Below are 15,242 nucleotides of genomic sequence, written 5' to 3'. Positions count from 1 at the left end.
TTAGTAATACGATTTTGCTCAACTCTCTCTCTAGATTCAATACGAACAACTATAAATAATGCTAAATAGCAATCAATTTGATATAAATGTGTAGAAAATTGCAAGTTTATACATTGACATAAATTTATAAAATATTTTCCGAATTTATTTTTCTTTTATCTTATTCTAGCAATATTTTACTGAGTTGCAATTACTAATTTGATTTGATTTCGACTCTTTTCGTAGTTTGATATATGCAAATCGCAAAGCTATAAATTGTAATAAATCAATATATCTACAGATATGTAAAATGACTCTTTATACATATAATCTACAATATATTACCTGAGGCAACAGGAAGTAAAAGAATTTGTTGCTTCTATTCTCTAAAATCTAATCTAAGCGAGTGCACAGCAAATATGTCAGAGTTTCAGTAAATATTCAAAATCAAACTCTATAAGCCGGAAACAGTGCATAGCAAATGTTTACACACATGTGTATGCGTCTCCGAGCATTGGAAGTTCTAAATAATTGTCATTTAGATTGTTCGTTAATATTTACGAAGTCAACTTTGACATGCCGGAAATGAGAGCTACGATTAAATAATCAACATGGGCTACAAATTGATCGATCAGAGACCAATCAGCCCCAAGAGTCCGAAGTTGTTGAGCGAACTTGCTGCAGCTAATACAAATACCTTCATTATGGATAGACCCTTGTTCACAGATTTGCCAGTCTATGCTGTCTAAATGATGCAAACAGTCCAATATTTGTCGCTTTAGTTGAAAATTTTAATATGGCATCAATGTCATTTATAAAAGAAAAAAACACTAAATAATTTCGTTAGCATTTGTATAAATGTCGCACTTTGTGCAATTGTCAATGAAGTGAAATCAGTTATCTACTCATAAATTTGGCAGCAGGTGCATTACGAAAAAGGCGCCATCGCGCGCCACAGGCAACTTGTTCAAGAAGGCGCCGTTGTCCATCGAATCGCAGTAGAGATCTGAAATGCTCTTCGTATTGGTGCTCAGTACTGGCTGCAAAACAGAAAAAAGTAGATAGAGTACATATTTGCCCCCTACTTACACTCTTCGCAACTCACAATTGCTGAACTGATATTCGAGAGCGCATTCTGAGGGGGCGGGCCATTGAACGGCTTCACCTTGAACATTTCCAAGTGGGTCATTTTCAGCATATATGCCAGGATATAGTTTCGAGCAATCGCTTCGTTCATGTTTGGGGGTCGCGCCTTCAGCTTGTTCATCCACTCGTTGGCTAGACTCTTTTCGGACACTTCCAGGCTGGTTATTGAGTTCTCCAGGTGCAGAATGTCCCGCTCGAACTGCCTATTCAGATTCTTCAGTTTGCGCTGATTTTCGCCACCTTCCTGGCGATATTGACTGACATTGCGCTGCATGTAATGGCCAAGATCCCGGTCTGGCCTCTTCAGGCACGACTTGCCAGTGACCATCATGTCGGCTTCCTTGGCCACATTTCTTTTACTCGCTTCCTTGTGCTGCATGACGAATTATACCATATCAAAATTTTCGTGTAAACAAGTTGAGAGAGAAATCTAAGCGTTTGTAGCTCGAGCTACTCGGTTCAGATTAGCTTGCTGTAAATGAAAAAACAACTTAATCGTAATAGAATGGAAAATATTATTATTAAATATAATAAATTTAAAAGATATCACATTAATTAATTTTGCATACAAATTAAGCAAGTATATGCAAAATACATATATATTTAATTAAATATATAAATAATTATTATATATTATCACAAAACAGAATTTAAAGGAGTTTACTACAGGACATTTAACTTTATTTTAATATTTTATTAATTAATCTTTTTTTTTATAAAAAATGTAAAATAAATATTTAAGTATGTATTATTTAAAAATTCTTTATAAACAATTTAAAGGAGTTTACTACAGGACATTTAACTTTATTTTAATATTTTATTAATTAATCTTTTTTTTTATAAAAAATGTAAAATAAATATTTAAGTATGTATTATTTAAAAATTCTTTATAAACAATTTTAAATAGATTATAAATGTAAACCATTTTTAAATAAATTATGCAGAAAAATATGTTTATATGCTTTCCAAAAATTCTGAATAAAATATTAATAACTATAATTCTTAATATTAATTGATATGTTTCAAATCGTTATTTTCTTCTCCCTTTTTGGCAATCAAAACTTTACAGACCATTTTTTATTACATGTATATACATATACATATATTAATATTATTTTCTTTTTCTTGTTGAGATGTATTCAGTTGTCGGTAACAAACTTTTATTTACAGCCCCCTCACTCTTCTATCCACACGTGTAGCCATTTGAAAGCTTCATTGAATGAATGTTGTTTCTATCAAAAACTTGTACTCGCCAACAATTTCAACATTTTCCGCACGCCTCAAATGAAACATATGAAATCTGAGTTTCATAGTTGGCAAAGTTTGCCATAGACGCTGACTGACATTGATTAAATAAAGGCGAATGGTTCGACAGCTGGGCAGAGAATTAAAACTTTGTCGAAACTTTGGACTCTCGGCCACAGAGAGGTAATCAAGCAGCAGCAGCAGCGATTGAGCTTGACATTTAAAATGTATTTAAATTTGGCATATAAGTCACCATTGAAGGCATGTGTGGCCCAATTTGATTTGTTTACAACTGAAATTGAATTTTTATAAATTTGCAATAGACTCTGAGTGTGCTTGACGGCTTGGTCAAGGTAAAAACAACCTGAGAGCCCTTTAAATATTTAATATCCAGCTCGACAACAACGCACAACAAACAATGAAATCACTGCCTGAGTGCGTGAGTGTACGTGTGAGTGTGTGTGTGTGTGTGTGTGTGTGGATGGGTGTGTCAACACAATCAGCATAATAACTGAGGGTCGCATGCCCCAAAGCTGCAATAAAAGTGGATTAAATGCAAACATGTGTGAGATTGTTTGGTTCATTCGGGTTACGGGTTGCGTACCCCAAGATTATAAGAGTCTTTGCAGCCGATATGGCCATTCCCACAACGAATTGATCCCTTGAATGCCAATGCCAAAGGCCATGCCAAAGGCAAAAGCAAATGCCAAAGCCAAAGCCAATGCCTAATGACTTTGGTTACATGCCAAATTAGGCCACACACACGCACAAACACACAAACGATATCCCGACGCAACTCAAACTCGAACCATTTGGGTTCGAACTTGAAGTGGGCAATTTTCTATTGTGCTCTGTTGCTTTGACACAAATAAATTTGCCATAGATTGTGCGCAGGCACATTTATTTGCATCATGTCCAGATTAAATGCGATACAACTAAATTATTTAAAATTCATTTTAAGCAAGGCAAGACTCTAATAGATCTCACATACTTGAACGCCCTTGAGGCAACATGTTTGCATTAGTAATCAGAGCTAAACAGTGCTAAATTGTTTAGTCAGACATTCCAGGAGAGAACATAACCAAGCTTGTTCAGACTAATTAAAGTTCTGTATTCAAATAAACATAGTATTTAAAATAATGCATACATGTTTAAGGTAGACATGATATGAGACACATGTTTTTGGTTTGTTGCAGCAACAACAACAAAGTCAATAGAGCTTTATACCGAAACAGCAAACATCCAATAAAATGTTTGAAATCAGTTGATGCTCATTTGCCTTTGTGTGTCTCTCTCTCTCTCTCTCTCTCTCTCTCTCTCTCTCTCTCTCTCTCTCTCTCTCTCTCTCTCTCTCTGTATCTCTTTGTTTCTATCTCTCCCTTTTTATATTCTATTCTATATCTCTCTAATTTCACTTCACACACACTCTCTCAGTCTCCCTCTCTCTACGAAGCCCTTGGAACGAGTCAAAACTTTTACACACTGAGCATTGTATAAAAAGTTGTTTAGTTTTACAAAAGCAAAATGTTAATTGTATACATTTAGCTACATATAAATACATATAGATATGAAAATAAACATATATTAAAAGCATGAAGCTTAGCTCTGGTAAATACAATTTTACAAATAAAATATGCCACTAATCTGCATAAATTAAAATAAATTTATTGCGCAACACTTAATTCACAACTTTTTGCCAAAAACAACTTTGAAATAATTAGATACACCTGGAAACTAATGTAGAGCAATTTAAATTTTAAAGGAATGTGTGCCATTTGCATAGTTGAGGCAGAAATTTTTGTGTTAAAAAAAAGGGAAAAATATATCAAACAGAAACTAATGCTGGCACAGCTTAAAGACCTTAATCAAATATATTTTTTACTGTAATATTACTTATAATTATACTTAAAGCAGCTGCAGTCTGCTCCATATAATCCTCTGATTATTTGAGAATATTGCATTGCCACTTGAATGCTTCAGCCCAAGTAGAAAATAAACTTTGGGGATCGTTGGCTGCCATTTCATGAAATGGCCACAGCTTGCAGCCACAAAGCAGTTACCCAGTTATCTGGCAGCCACTCACGCAATTATCTATGTTTGGTCTGGCTAATTTTGATCGAAAAGCAAATGCAATATTATGTCCAACACGATGTGTTGACTCTGCCGATTTAGTGGCTGTCTGCGCATATGAGCTCATCCGGTTTTCATTATTGCCCCAGCTAATGGCCGAGTGCCACAGCACTCAGGCAAACGCCCAACGCCCTTCACTTGTCGTCGTCATCGTCGTCGTATTTTGTCATTTGCAACCAGACCAGGCCAGGCCAAGCCATGAAAATCAATGAAGCACAAGAATCACTGAGGCCATATGAAATGAATCGAAATTGCATCTAGAGTTTTATGCTCTCTGCCTCAAGAGTCCATATCAAGCGTCAAATTAATTTCTATAGCATTGCTAGAGCTACACTGCTCTAGTAGCTCGTTCGATTCCCATTCTCATTCCCATTCACATTCGCATTCGCATTCGCTTTGCGAAAAACTCATAACTGTCATGGTTATTGCCACTGTCTGGCTTATATGCTGCAATACTTTCACTTCAATGAGGCGTACGCTGCATTCCCGATAATATCCACATCCAGCATGCACAAAACAAAAGAAAAATCAACCAGTAACTGAATAATTTACCTCTTCTCTTTTCATTCTGCCTCTCCTTTTTTTGTATATTTGACCATTTATCAGGCGGTGTCAAGTCGCTGAATGGGCGTTTTGTCGTTGAGCGCGGAAAAAACATTTCTTTTTTTACTCAACACAATTTTCTTGTGAAAGCTGGAATGCATGTAGGCAAATATGCTCAAAGATAAAAGAGAATATATCTGAAATGGGCAGCCTATAGAGAGCAGAGCAGTTCACATTCGACGAATCTATCTGGCAACTCTGCAAGGTTGCCCATATTTTTTTTAAATTTGAATATAATATATTTCCGTCTCTATTTGTCTGTCCCTCTCTCTCAAAAGTTAATGAGTTGTTAGATAAATATGTAAAATATCAGAATTTTATCAAGAAAATTCGAGAACTACTCCTGTTCACCAATTTTGATGAAAACGGATTATCAATCAATTAGGTTGAGAGTCTAACAAGTAGATATACCAACATAACTAACAACCACAACCAGAGTAGCGTCGCCTTGGGCACAGCTACAATTTAGGCTTTGCTTATCGAAGCACAGGCAAATGGTGTGCCCAGCAACTGGTCAATGCTCAGTTCATCTTAATGAGAAATGCAAAGTTTTTGGATTCGCTTTGAAGTAATGAATCCGTAAAAATCACAGTTTAATTGCCAACAAATATTTTGGGGGGCTTCCCATTATATAGCTTCGTTAAATTGGGGCTCCACAATTACTTCGACTACTAATTACAGGCGAGCAACAATGGGAAGTTATACGAAACAACAGAAATGGAGAAAGTTCTTTGTATTATGATCCCTGTGAAGGTGGCATAATAATTAGCGCGAGTGCAGCTAGTGCACAGGTAATTACACTAAATAGGACAAATACCTGATCGATTTGCATTCGTGAATGGAATCCGTATGCATATAAATCACACATCCAAATGATAATTAACTGTCTAATTGCATGTCCAGCATGCCAGCTGGAGACGGCCCTCAGGTCTAATGAGCAGCTTTATTATTAACAGTTCAATAATTAGCATAATAATCTGTTGCATCCATCGAATGGAATGTGGCATTAGCTATCGCATGTGGCGACAATCTCTGAGATTAATGCGAATGCCATGCTGATTATTGACCTCGGCCAGAACCTTATATGGTAATTAGTGCCGAGCAGAGTATTAAATTCGCTTTTATATTACTTGATTGACTCACGCTCCATAAAGACAATAATGTGTTTAATTATCGAGCCGGCGGACAGACATTTGCTATAGTGTCAATAAAATTTACAGCGTTGGCATTAATGTAAATTTATTTAATTTATTACTGCGCAAAATACAATTTTGTGCACTTAATTTACGCATTACACGAGCTGTTATTTCATAGAAAATTAATTACATTATGTAAACTGTTTGCTCTTGATGAAAATTGTTGAAATTTTAAAAGTGATTTGCCTGCATATATTTTTAATATAAATTTAAAGTATTTTCTTCGCCCATCTAATTGCGCTTACTCTCCAACTGCTATACGTTCTTATAAATCGAATTAAACTTCCATTGCAATTAAAATTCAGCTGTAACAATAGCCGAACAGCAGTCCAAATTAACCTCAAAAAGGGGAATTTAATAAAGCAGTGAAAGAGAGGGGGAGAGAGAGAATGGGAGAGAGGGATAGTCAAATTATAGAGCGCGCATTCACATTGCAATTCGCCATGTCGCCTCGTCGCATTTCAATTGAATTAATTAAATTTTTAAATGTCCTTTTTGGTCGGCTTACTCCTTGCTCCTTGCTGCTTGCTCTCTGAATGTCTCTTACATGCAAATTTATTGGGAGTGCGCTCAAAAAGAATTTTCCTTTTTACAATTTGCAATTGGCATTAATTTGCACGACAGCAAAAAATCGGCTAACGAAGAATATAAAAATAATTCTCAAATTAAAACCCAGATCGAATGAATTTAATTGTAGTTTTCATGCTCCACAAAACCAATGCGAAAAAAATAAATGCAATGAAATGCAAATTAGAGTCAAAAAGCAGATTTTCATAAAAAACAGTTCGAATAAAAACATTAATATTTTTTATAATTTTTATACTCATTCACGAAGTGAATTAGTATATTGGTTTTGTGCAATGTCCGTCTTGCTGTCCGTCCGTCCGTCCGTCTGTCCGTCTGTCCGTCTGTCCGTATGAACGCAGTTCATTTCGCCGCTATTGAAGCTAGAGACTTGAAATTTGGAACACATACTCGTGTATAACTCCGATTTATAAAGTGTTAAAATTTTCCCGATCCGCCCACTAGGGGCGTGGCAAATCGGAAAATGCATTTTCCGATATACCAGAAATCATGTTAGTTGAAGAGCTAGAAAGTTGAAATTTGGTATGTAGATCCGCGTTGACCCCCCAAGTCCAAAAAGCTATGGTGGATATATCTACGCCCATTGGGGGCGTGGCAAATCAGATAAAACTGTATCTCCTAAAGTTCTAAAGCTAGAACGTTGAAATTTCGCACGTGAGCTAATGCTATAATTCTATAATGACTGATGAAAAATTTTTATGTCTACGCCTACTAGGGGCGTGGCAAATCGGACCTGAAGATATAGTGATTTTTCAAATTTGGCTATATTCTAGGCACTATTGATGCTACAGACTTGAAATTTGGTATATATACGCGAGTTGACCTCCCAAGTCCAACAAGCTATAGTGGATATATGTCCGTCCAAAGGGGGCGTGGCAAACCGCAAAACTTTATATCTCCGACAGTTTAAGAGCTAGAAGCTTCAAGTTTGGATAGTTAAGTTACTGGTAACGTCCTCTATCGATGCCCTAAAAATAATTGTCACGCCTCTTTGGGGGCGTGGCATATCGAAAAATACCCTGTAATTTTCACATTTTTTGAGCGTAAGCATTCAAATTTCGCATTTACGTAACCGTTAGCTCTTTCTAAGAACTGGCCAAAAATGAGGTGTCTACGGCCACTAGGGGCGTGGCAATCGGCATTTGTATTATCAAATTGCGACATTTATATGCTTGAGCTACCTACATACATATGTATGTATGTATATGTATATACAAATAGGCTTAATAGGCATTGATAACACGGAAGGAAAGATTTTTATAATATATAAAAATAAAATTTAAATATTTAAAAAATATAAAATAAGCTAAAATAACAAAATTTGCAATTTACAAAAAAGAGTTTTCCGCGGGATGTGAATGAGTATTCCGCAGTCGGTAGCGCCCGACTGCAACGTTCTTACTTGTTTTAAATATTTTTTTCAGACCAATTGTGCTGCTATATTTATATGCTCCACTCTGTCATCAGGTAAAACAAACTTGGCTAATTAGCTAAGTCTTCAAGTTCTTAGGCCAAGACAAACTTTACAAGGTTTTGCTACCAGAGCGAAATGCATTCGTGCTCGACGAACATTTTCTCAGACAATAAATGATGCTTGACTGCTTTTTGAAACTTTACCCAGAGTCTAACTCTTTTGAAGACTTATTAAAAATGCTTTTGATACATTTTAATTTTATATATCAGTCTTAAAGGCAACTAGAAATGGAATGCGACTGGCATAAATCCAGCAAAGGAAATTTTGTAGTTGCAGCTGCCAGTCGAAGTTTTCCATTTTGGTAAAACTAATCCTTGGGCTAATTATAAAAACTTTCCTTTTGCCATTTAATTTTGCAGCAAAAGCTCATTAAAACGAGCCAAAATGGTTGAACTTTGGCGCAAACTTTTACACCTACTGATGTGCACTTGGGCCAGGCCCTGACAAATGCCACGTGACTTGAGCCCCTTGGAGAGGCGACAGCAGCTGGCAAAGGTTTTCGACAGTCCGCCAACTAAAGTTTTCCAGTTTGATGTCTTTCACAGGCCACAGCTGGCGGCAATTGTGCATTTATTTGTTTCTTTTTTGTATACAAATACAGGGGCCAGCTATAAAATTATGCGAGCAGCAGCTGAAGTCGGCTTTTGAATTCTTAACAACTATGTTATAAAAGTGAATTCATCAAAATTCAATTACTTGATGCGTTCGCCCATAAAAATGTGCAGCATTCTTTTTGGCACTGAAACTCGAGCATTTCCTTTCTTTCGACTCTTCTTTCTTTTCTTTTCTTTTTTTTTTTAGGGCTGCAGCAGGTGACAGCGCGAACAGCTTTACGACTCTTGCTGCTTGTCATGGCCTCTCGACTTGGCCATTTGGAGCGCTGATGTTTGACACTATGTTACTTCACTCAACTCCATGTAGTGGAGCACAAGTTGGCAGACTCTTAATGCATAGCACGTCCTGGCCGGCACGTGACCGTGCGGTTGCTGGTCAGCCATTTTATTGGGGCCTCGTCGCACTCGAGTGCCAACAAAACACGAAATATATACACCAATGACATTTGGGAATATTTTGGGAGTAAACTTTTAAAAAAGTCGCGGAAATGGGAACTTGAATTGGTTGGCAAACAATTCCAAATGCAACAAATATGTACATATATATGTATATTTGTGTGTATGTATTTGTGGAATGTTGCAAACATTGGGTTGGCTTCAACTCACATAGTTGTTTTTGTTTTTTATGAAATATTTACTGCAAATAAATTAATTCTTATGACTGAAATTCAAGATGGAAATTGAAGGAATATTTTCAACTTTATATTGAAGCTTTTATCATAAGTAAGTTAAGAGTGCTAGCATATAATTTACGTAAATTATTATAAATATTAAACGCTCTAAATTTATATATATACAATATGGATAAAATTCGAGCTGTAAATGTAAATCAGTTAGCATAAATATTAGATCAAACATAAAAATATATAATATAATATAATATAATATATAATATAATAATATATAATATAATAATATATAATATAATATATAATATATATAATTTAATATAAAATATAATATTCATATATGCCCTTAATTCAAGTTACACAACCATAATTTTAACTTTAAGTTAAGGCATTATTGATTACAAATATACAATGAATAACTTAATTTAGGTGTTTAGGTGATTTTCATAGCAGTAATATTTATCGAAAAATATCTTTTTCCAAACATAATACTTTATCTAGTCTCTAATTTTTAATTCATATATATTTTCAAATATTCAAAGAAGAAGCTTACATAGACTTAATGCCTCAAAAAACTCTCGTCGTTCTTCCTTAGTTGTTTTTCGCAATATTTCTATGCTGCATATAATGATATTTTTTACAGGATTTATGATGATGGATGTACTCTGCTCCCCTGTGGTTTTACTGCCTAGCATTCTATGTTTAGGAAAGTCGTAAACTACCCAATGCGGAAATCCACATTAACTTATTCGTTAAACTTGAAGATTTCTAATGATGAGGAGTCTGCTGGAAAATACAGAATATTTACGACTTGTTGAACCCCCAAATTACAAATGTATATTCAAAGAAATGTCGATCTGTTGAATATAATCATTATAAATCCCCCAGCTTTCGCTATCAACCACACCATATACCTTCCTTTCCCTCTGTAAGTGCTGATTACACATCTATATGACATACACATCTATATGCAAAGTCCACTTGCTGTTGGTAAACAGCAACAGAACCTCTGCACAAATCAAAGCCGAAAATATTTCTACTTGCCACACACGTCTGTTGCTCTGCAATGAAATGCAATTTTGTGAAATTATTGTGGTAAAAGGGAAATGCATAGAGTGAAGGCTTCTCCTAAAAGCACATCTAAAGAATGCCATCTAAAGAATGTGGGTAATTTGAAACATTTCAGTTTTGAATCTTATCAGATTTGCAAAAATTGCTGAATTTCTGGTGCATATTATGACTGATCTGTGATGCTTTGCTCATGGGCTGGCAGCAGCTCGGCTGAGAGTTTTTCATCAACACATTAGAAATTATGTGAAGCACTTTGGTATGCACAGCTTGGCTGGCGCTTGCCGCCTTGCCGTAGATCTTCTTTGGCTGTCGATAGTTGGCATGTGCTCCGGAAATTGCTAGCGACTGCAACAGCTATTGCAAGATTCATTAATTTATTGGAAAACTCGTCATAGCATAGCAGGGCGCTGCCTGGCAGCTATGGCTGCTGGTGTTGGTGTTGGTGCTCGAGCCGAAATACCGCACAAAATTCAAACTGTAGAACACAATCAACAAATGTTTCCCTCTAGCCATTAGCATTAATATTTCAATGAATGGGATTGCGCTAGGTCCGGGTGCGGCTGAACCGAGCTGAATTCAGCAACTTTTGAGCTGCGCCACGGGCTGCCGAGCGGCATAACAAGAGAAAATTCAGTGCTTGTCAGCTGGTGCCAGATTTACGTGTTGTTATTGTGGCAACACTGCTGCGGGAGTGCAACAAAAAGCACTGAAAAAAAAACAAAAAGAGAGAAAGCAGCAACAGCAACTAAACTCGAAGCGCTCATTTTTCGCTCTCATAAACAAGTTTTTCACACTGAACGGCAAACCCCAAGCAATGCCAAACTGGGGGCTGCTTTATAAATCTACATGGAAATTCAGGCAAGCTATCCAAAGGCAAGGCGAAATGGCAGAGGCTGGGCACGACGGGTGAGAATTGTCGACTTCGGACCCAAATGCAACTTATTGTTGCTGTAATTGTTGTTCTACTAGTTGTGCATGTTGAAAGTTTTACTGAATTTATTATGATTTGCTGTACTCGCTGCTGTGTATAAATTATTGTTATTAATTTATAAAACTGCTGCCCGAACTGGTACAATTGAAATACGACTGACTGACTGAGTGTGTGTGAGAGAGTGTGCTTGTGTGTAGCTCACTCATCTACCACTCATCTCCCACAGCAGCAGCTGCTTCACAGTTTTCATGTACTCCATCCACACTTCAACTTATGCGGCTATTATATATGCATTTTCTGCTGCGACCTGCCTTGATTAGCATTCGCACAGCTGCTTGGGCCATTGCGTCCATCTGACTGGGTAGTCCGTGTGTCCCTGTTGGCCATAAGACTTGATTTGCACACCATTTTCACTTGCCGAATGAGGAAGAGCAGCAACGTCGCCTCCCACAGCCAATCGTGGAGAGTAGAGCGAGCTTCTTAACAGCACGTGGCGTATACTTAATATTTAGTTCATATTACTCCGCCAACATTTCGTGTGCTACTGTTGTAGTTTTACATTGAGTCTCATTTGGAGCCAAAATATTCATGTTTTGTTGTTTAGTTTAGTTTAGTTTTTTTTCAGTTCTCTTCTCTTCTCTACATTATTTTCCATTTCACACTTCGCTGCAGTTGGCATGTGTTTAGCATAATGCAGCTGATTTTTAACGGAAATCACAACATTTAGAATACGCTGATAGAACAACAGCTGAACGGAAGATAACATTTGTGGAATAGAACTAGCAAAGCATAAGCGAGTCCGTTCTACTCGGGGCTGCCCAACTAGCAGATACCCTGAGTACTACGACGAGCTCATATCTCTTATATCATAGTAAAAGTTTTGCTGCCTGAACTTTTATAAAATTCATTCGAAAGTTATTTCTTTGCTTGAATTTTAGAGAGGGATAAGAACATCGCTTTATTTACAGCCTTTGAGAATTATTTCAATTGGGGGAAACGAGGCAAATAGTACAAAATTATTCACTACAGAAGAAGTTGATAGATTGATTTTTGATTTTGCGGTACTTAAATCAATTAATAAAAACTAAAAAATTAATTTCAAAAAAAAAAAAAAAAGTAAAATATAATAATAAAAAAATAAAATTGAATTTTATTTATAATAAATATGAGCAAAAAAGATACTGGGTTTAATATATACAGGTATTAATTTAAGGCTTAAAATACCAGACCAACTGAGCTCATGGTTCTGATCAGGAATATATATATACTTCATAAAGTCTGTCACGTATGTATTTTATATACATATTATTAAATACAGCGAATACAATTTGCATTTACTATATTTAATTTATATGTACATTAATCACAACTAATAAAAACTTTTTAAGCATTTTAATTATAAATATATAATTTTTCATTTCACACACACTTTTTCGACGACCGTAAGCAAAGCGCAGAGCAACAATCCAAGTTCCTGAGGCAGTGGCTGCCCTTCTTATGGCAATTTTTCGCAAACGACTCGAGCTTCATCTAAGGATAATATACATAGCTTCAGGGAGGTTTACTCCTTCAAATTAATTTCCCCATACCTTTTTTACTATCATTTCCATACGCACTGATGACGTTTCAATGAACTTGGAAAGATCCGCATGCTCCACAACATCTTCAGCTCTATGTTCAATGAACGGGTCTTCCACAACTTCGGGCAGCTTGACCTCATGATACGGCACGAGACCCACTTTCAATGTGCTCGTATACTGATCGGGCAGATGATATAGCTTGTACTTCTTGCCATCCACAGGCAAATGTAGCAAGCTCAATGAGAGAAACACAGCGCTGACAGTGAAATACATTTTGTCGCAATGATTCTTAGAATAATAATATCAATTCAGTGAATTCAGCGGCTTTTATACTGCCAGAGCTGAGGCATGATAAGTAAACATGTGCAGCTCGAGCTAAACACCAAATTGCCTTACAGCTGATTAGGCAGCTCCAGAAACAATTGTGGAATGCTGGGGCATGGCATGGACTGTTTGTCAGTAAAAACATTTCCCTGCAAGCTCCAGCAATGAGAATAACAATAATAATATTCATATCCCCAGTGCATTGTTAATTGTTTAGCACAATGGAAAAATTGTGAAAATTTGAGGGACAAAGCAAAAATGCCATTTTCATTTCGTATCGCTGGCAACGTACGTGGCAAAGCCCAGCCATGCCTCAAAAGGTGCTTCGCATAAAAGCGAAAACTCAGCTGGCTCTCGGCTTGCTTACAAACGTCTGATATTTGTCAACTCATCATGAGCTCTGCTCGTGCGACAGATGACATCGTTGCGGTAATTGAAAAAATGTTTTAAAAGCCAACCATGCGCTCCGTAAGCCCTGACTTTGTGCAAAGAGTATACGGAATTAATAAAGGTGAATATTCACACATCCTGTCATCCGTGCTAATTAAACCGCACTGAAGCGCTCTTTGAGTACATATTGCGCTAGCAAAAATATGCTTAAATGTCAACGCACACCTCTTAATTAATTAAAGGTGATGGAAACGTTTGTAGGGACATGCCACAGTATCTTGAAATAATTAAAAAAAGGAAGCTCTCCAGAACATAATGTACTTAAGATCCTGCTATGGCACGTCATACAATAAAAATCTGTGCACACACATAAAGCGTGAGTAAAGAGAGCAGCTCTGGTCAAACTGAAAGGGTCAACAGTGTGATTTTGTGTAAGCATCTTGGCCAGCTCCATTTGGCATTCTAGCACGGATGAAACTACAAGCACAGCTCACTTAGCGCCCGAAACTCGATTGCAACATGATATGTTGACACATCAGAGTGCTGTCTCTGCATACATACACATACTTACATATACGCATACAATGATGTATGTATATATGTATGTTATCTGCGTAATTCAATAGCTAACTCGAGCAAACGCTCTGATGCGTTAAGCTTGCTGAGCAGCAGCATCGCTAAGAGACATCTGTCCATCCACCCAGTAGCCTCTCTCCCAGCGACCTGCCAGCCAGTCCATCAGCCATCTTTCAACGTCGCTCGCAACGCGCTGTCTCTCTCATACCGGATTAAGCAATTGAATTTGGATTAGACACTGCGCCACGAGATGCTACCACCATAGACGTATCAATTCTATTTGCATACATTCATACACTCAATGTCTGAGCGCCTGCCGTCCAGGAATTAAGCCAAATGCAACTTCTTTGAATGAATGCACTTTAGACTTTAGATTGGCTATAAGCCATTATAATATATGTATATAAGCAATTATAATTATAAGGTGGTAATAATCTTAATATTTTGCTTCTGTTTTCTTAACTAAAATGTAGCTATAATTTGATTTAAAAAATAATAAAAAATAAAAAAAGGAAATTTATATGTATATGTGTATGTAACTTAAATCTATAATTCAAAGGCTTCAGTCCAAACTGCTAACCTAAAGAGTGGCCCACATATAAAGACAAAATTCGTACTTAGAGCGTTAAATGCTATGCTCTCTATCGATTCTCCAAACAGAGCATTAGGCATATAAGATGAATAGATAATCAACTTCTTTCTTCTTTCTTTCTTCTTAGCACTTATCAGGCATTTGACTAGAAAAACGTAGACCAAAGACCACTTGAAG

At 36.6% G+C, this 15,242-nt stretch overlaps 2 protein-coding genes across 2 annotated transcripts; both read right to left on the bottom strand.

Annotated features, from left to right (window-relative positions):
- Positions 1–748: 748 nt before the first annotated feature.
- LOC115562584 (uncharacterized) lies at positions 749–1,595 on the bottom strand. Its single transcript, XM_030384378.2, has 2 exons — positions 1,085–1,595; positions 749–1,019 (listed from the first exon to the last, which is right to left on the bottom strand). Exons 1-2 carry the CDS (start codon positions 1,502–1,504, stop codon positions 885–887), a joined length of 555 nt encoding a protein of 184 aa, XP_030240238.1. The 5' UTR covers positions 1,505–1,595; the 3' UTR covers positions 749–884.
- Positions 1,596–13,000: 11,405 nt separating this feature from the next.
- LOC115562592 (uncharacterized) lies at positions 13,001–13,494 on the bottom strand. The gene is made up of 2 exons (XM_030384388.2): positions 13,193–13,494; positions 13,001–13,133 (listed from the first exon to the last, which is right to left on the bottom strand). Exons 1-2 carry the CDS (start codon positions 13,454–13,456, stop codon positions 13,023–13,025), a joined length of 375 nt encoding a protein of 124 aa, XP_030240248.1. The 5' UTR covers positions 13,457–13,494; the 3' UTR covers positions 13,001–13,022.
- Positions 13,495–15,242: the final 1,748 nt, after the last annotated feature.

The sequence above is a fragment of the Drosophila navojoa genome, chromosome 3 (assembly GCF_054131105.1).
Source record: "Drosophila navojoa isolate 15081-1374.11 chromosome 3, UAZ_NAV_1.0, whole genome shotgun sequence".
Taxonomy (NCBI): Eukaryota; Metazoa; Arthropoda; class Insecta; order Diptera; family Drosophilidae; genus Drosophila; species Drosophila navojoa.
Note: the sequence above shows the minus strand (reverse complement) of the source record. Positions and strands in the feature narration are given on the sequence as shown.

Excerpts from the sequence above, each read along its gene's own strand:
- LOC115562592 (XM_030384388.2), bottom strand. The coding sequence starts at position 13,456 with ATGTATTTCACTGTCAGCGCTGTGTTTCTCTCATTGAGCTTGCTACAT. Across the intron at positions 13,134-13,192 it reads TGGAAATGATAGTAAAAAAG|ATGAAGCTCGAGTCGTTTGC; the intron begins GTATGGGGAAAT and ends TATTATCCTTAG.
- LOC115562584 (XM_030384378.2), bottom strand. The coding sequence starts at position 1,504 with ATGCAGCACAAGGAAGCGAGTAAAAGAAATGTGGCCAAGGAAGCCGAC. Across the intron at positions 1,020-1,084 it reads CGAATATCAGTTCAGCAATT|CCAGTACTGAGCACCAATAC; the intron begins GTGAGTTGCGAA and ends TCTGTTTTGCAG.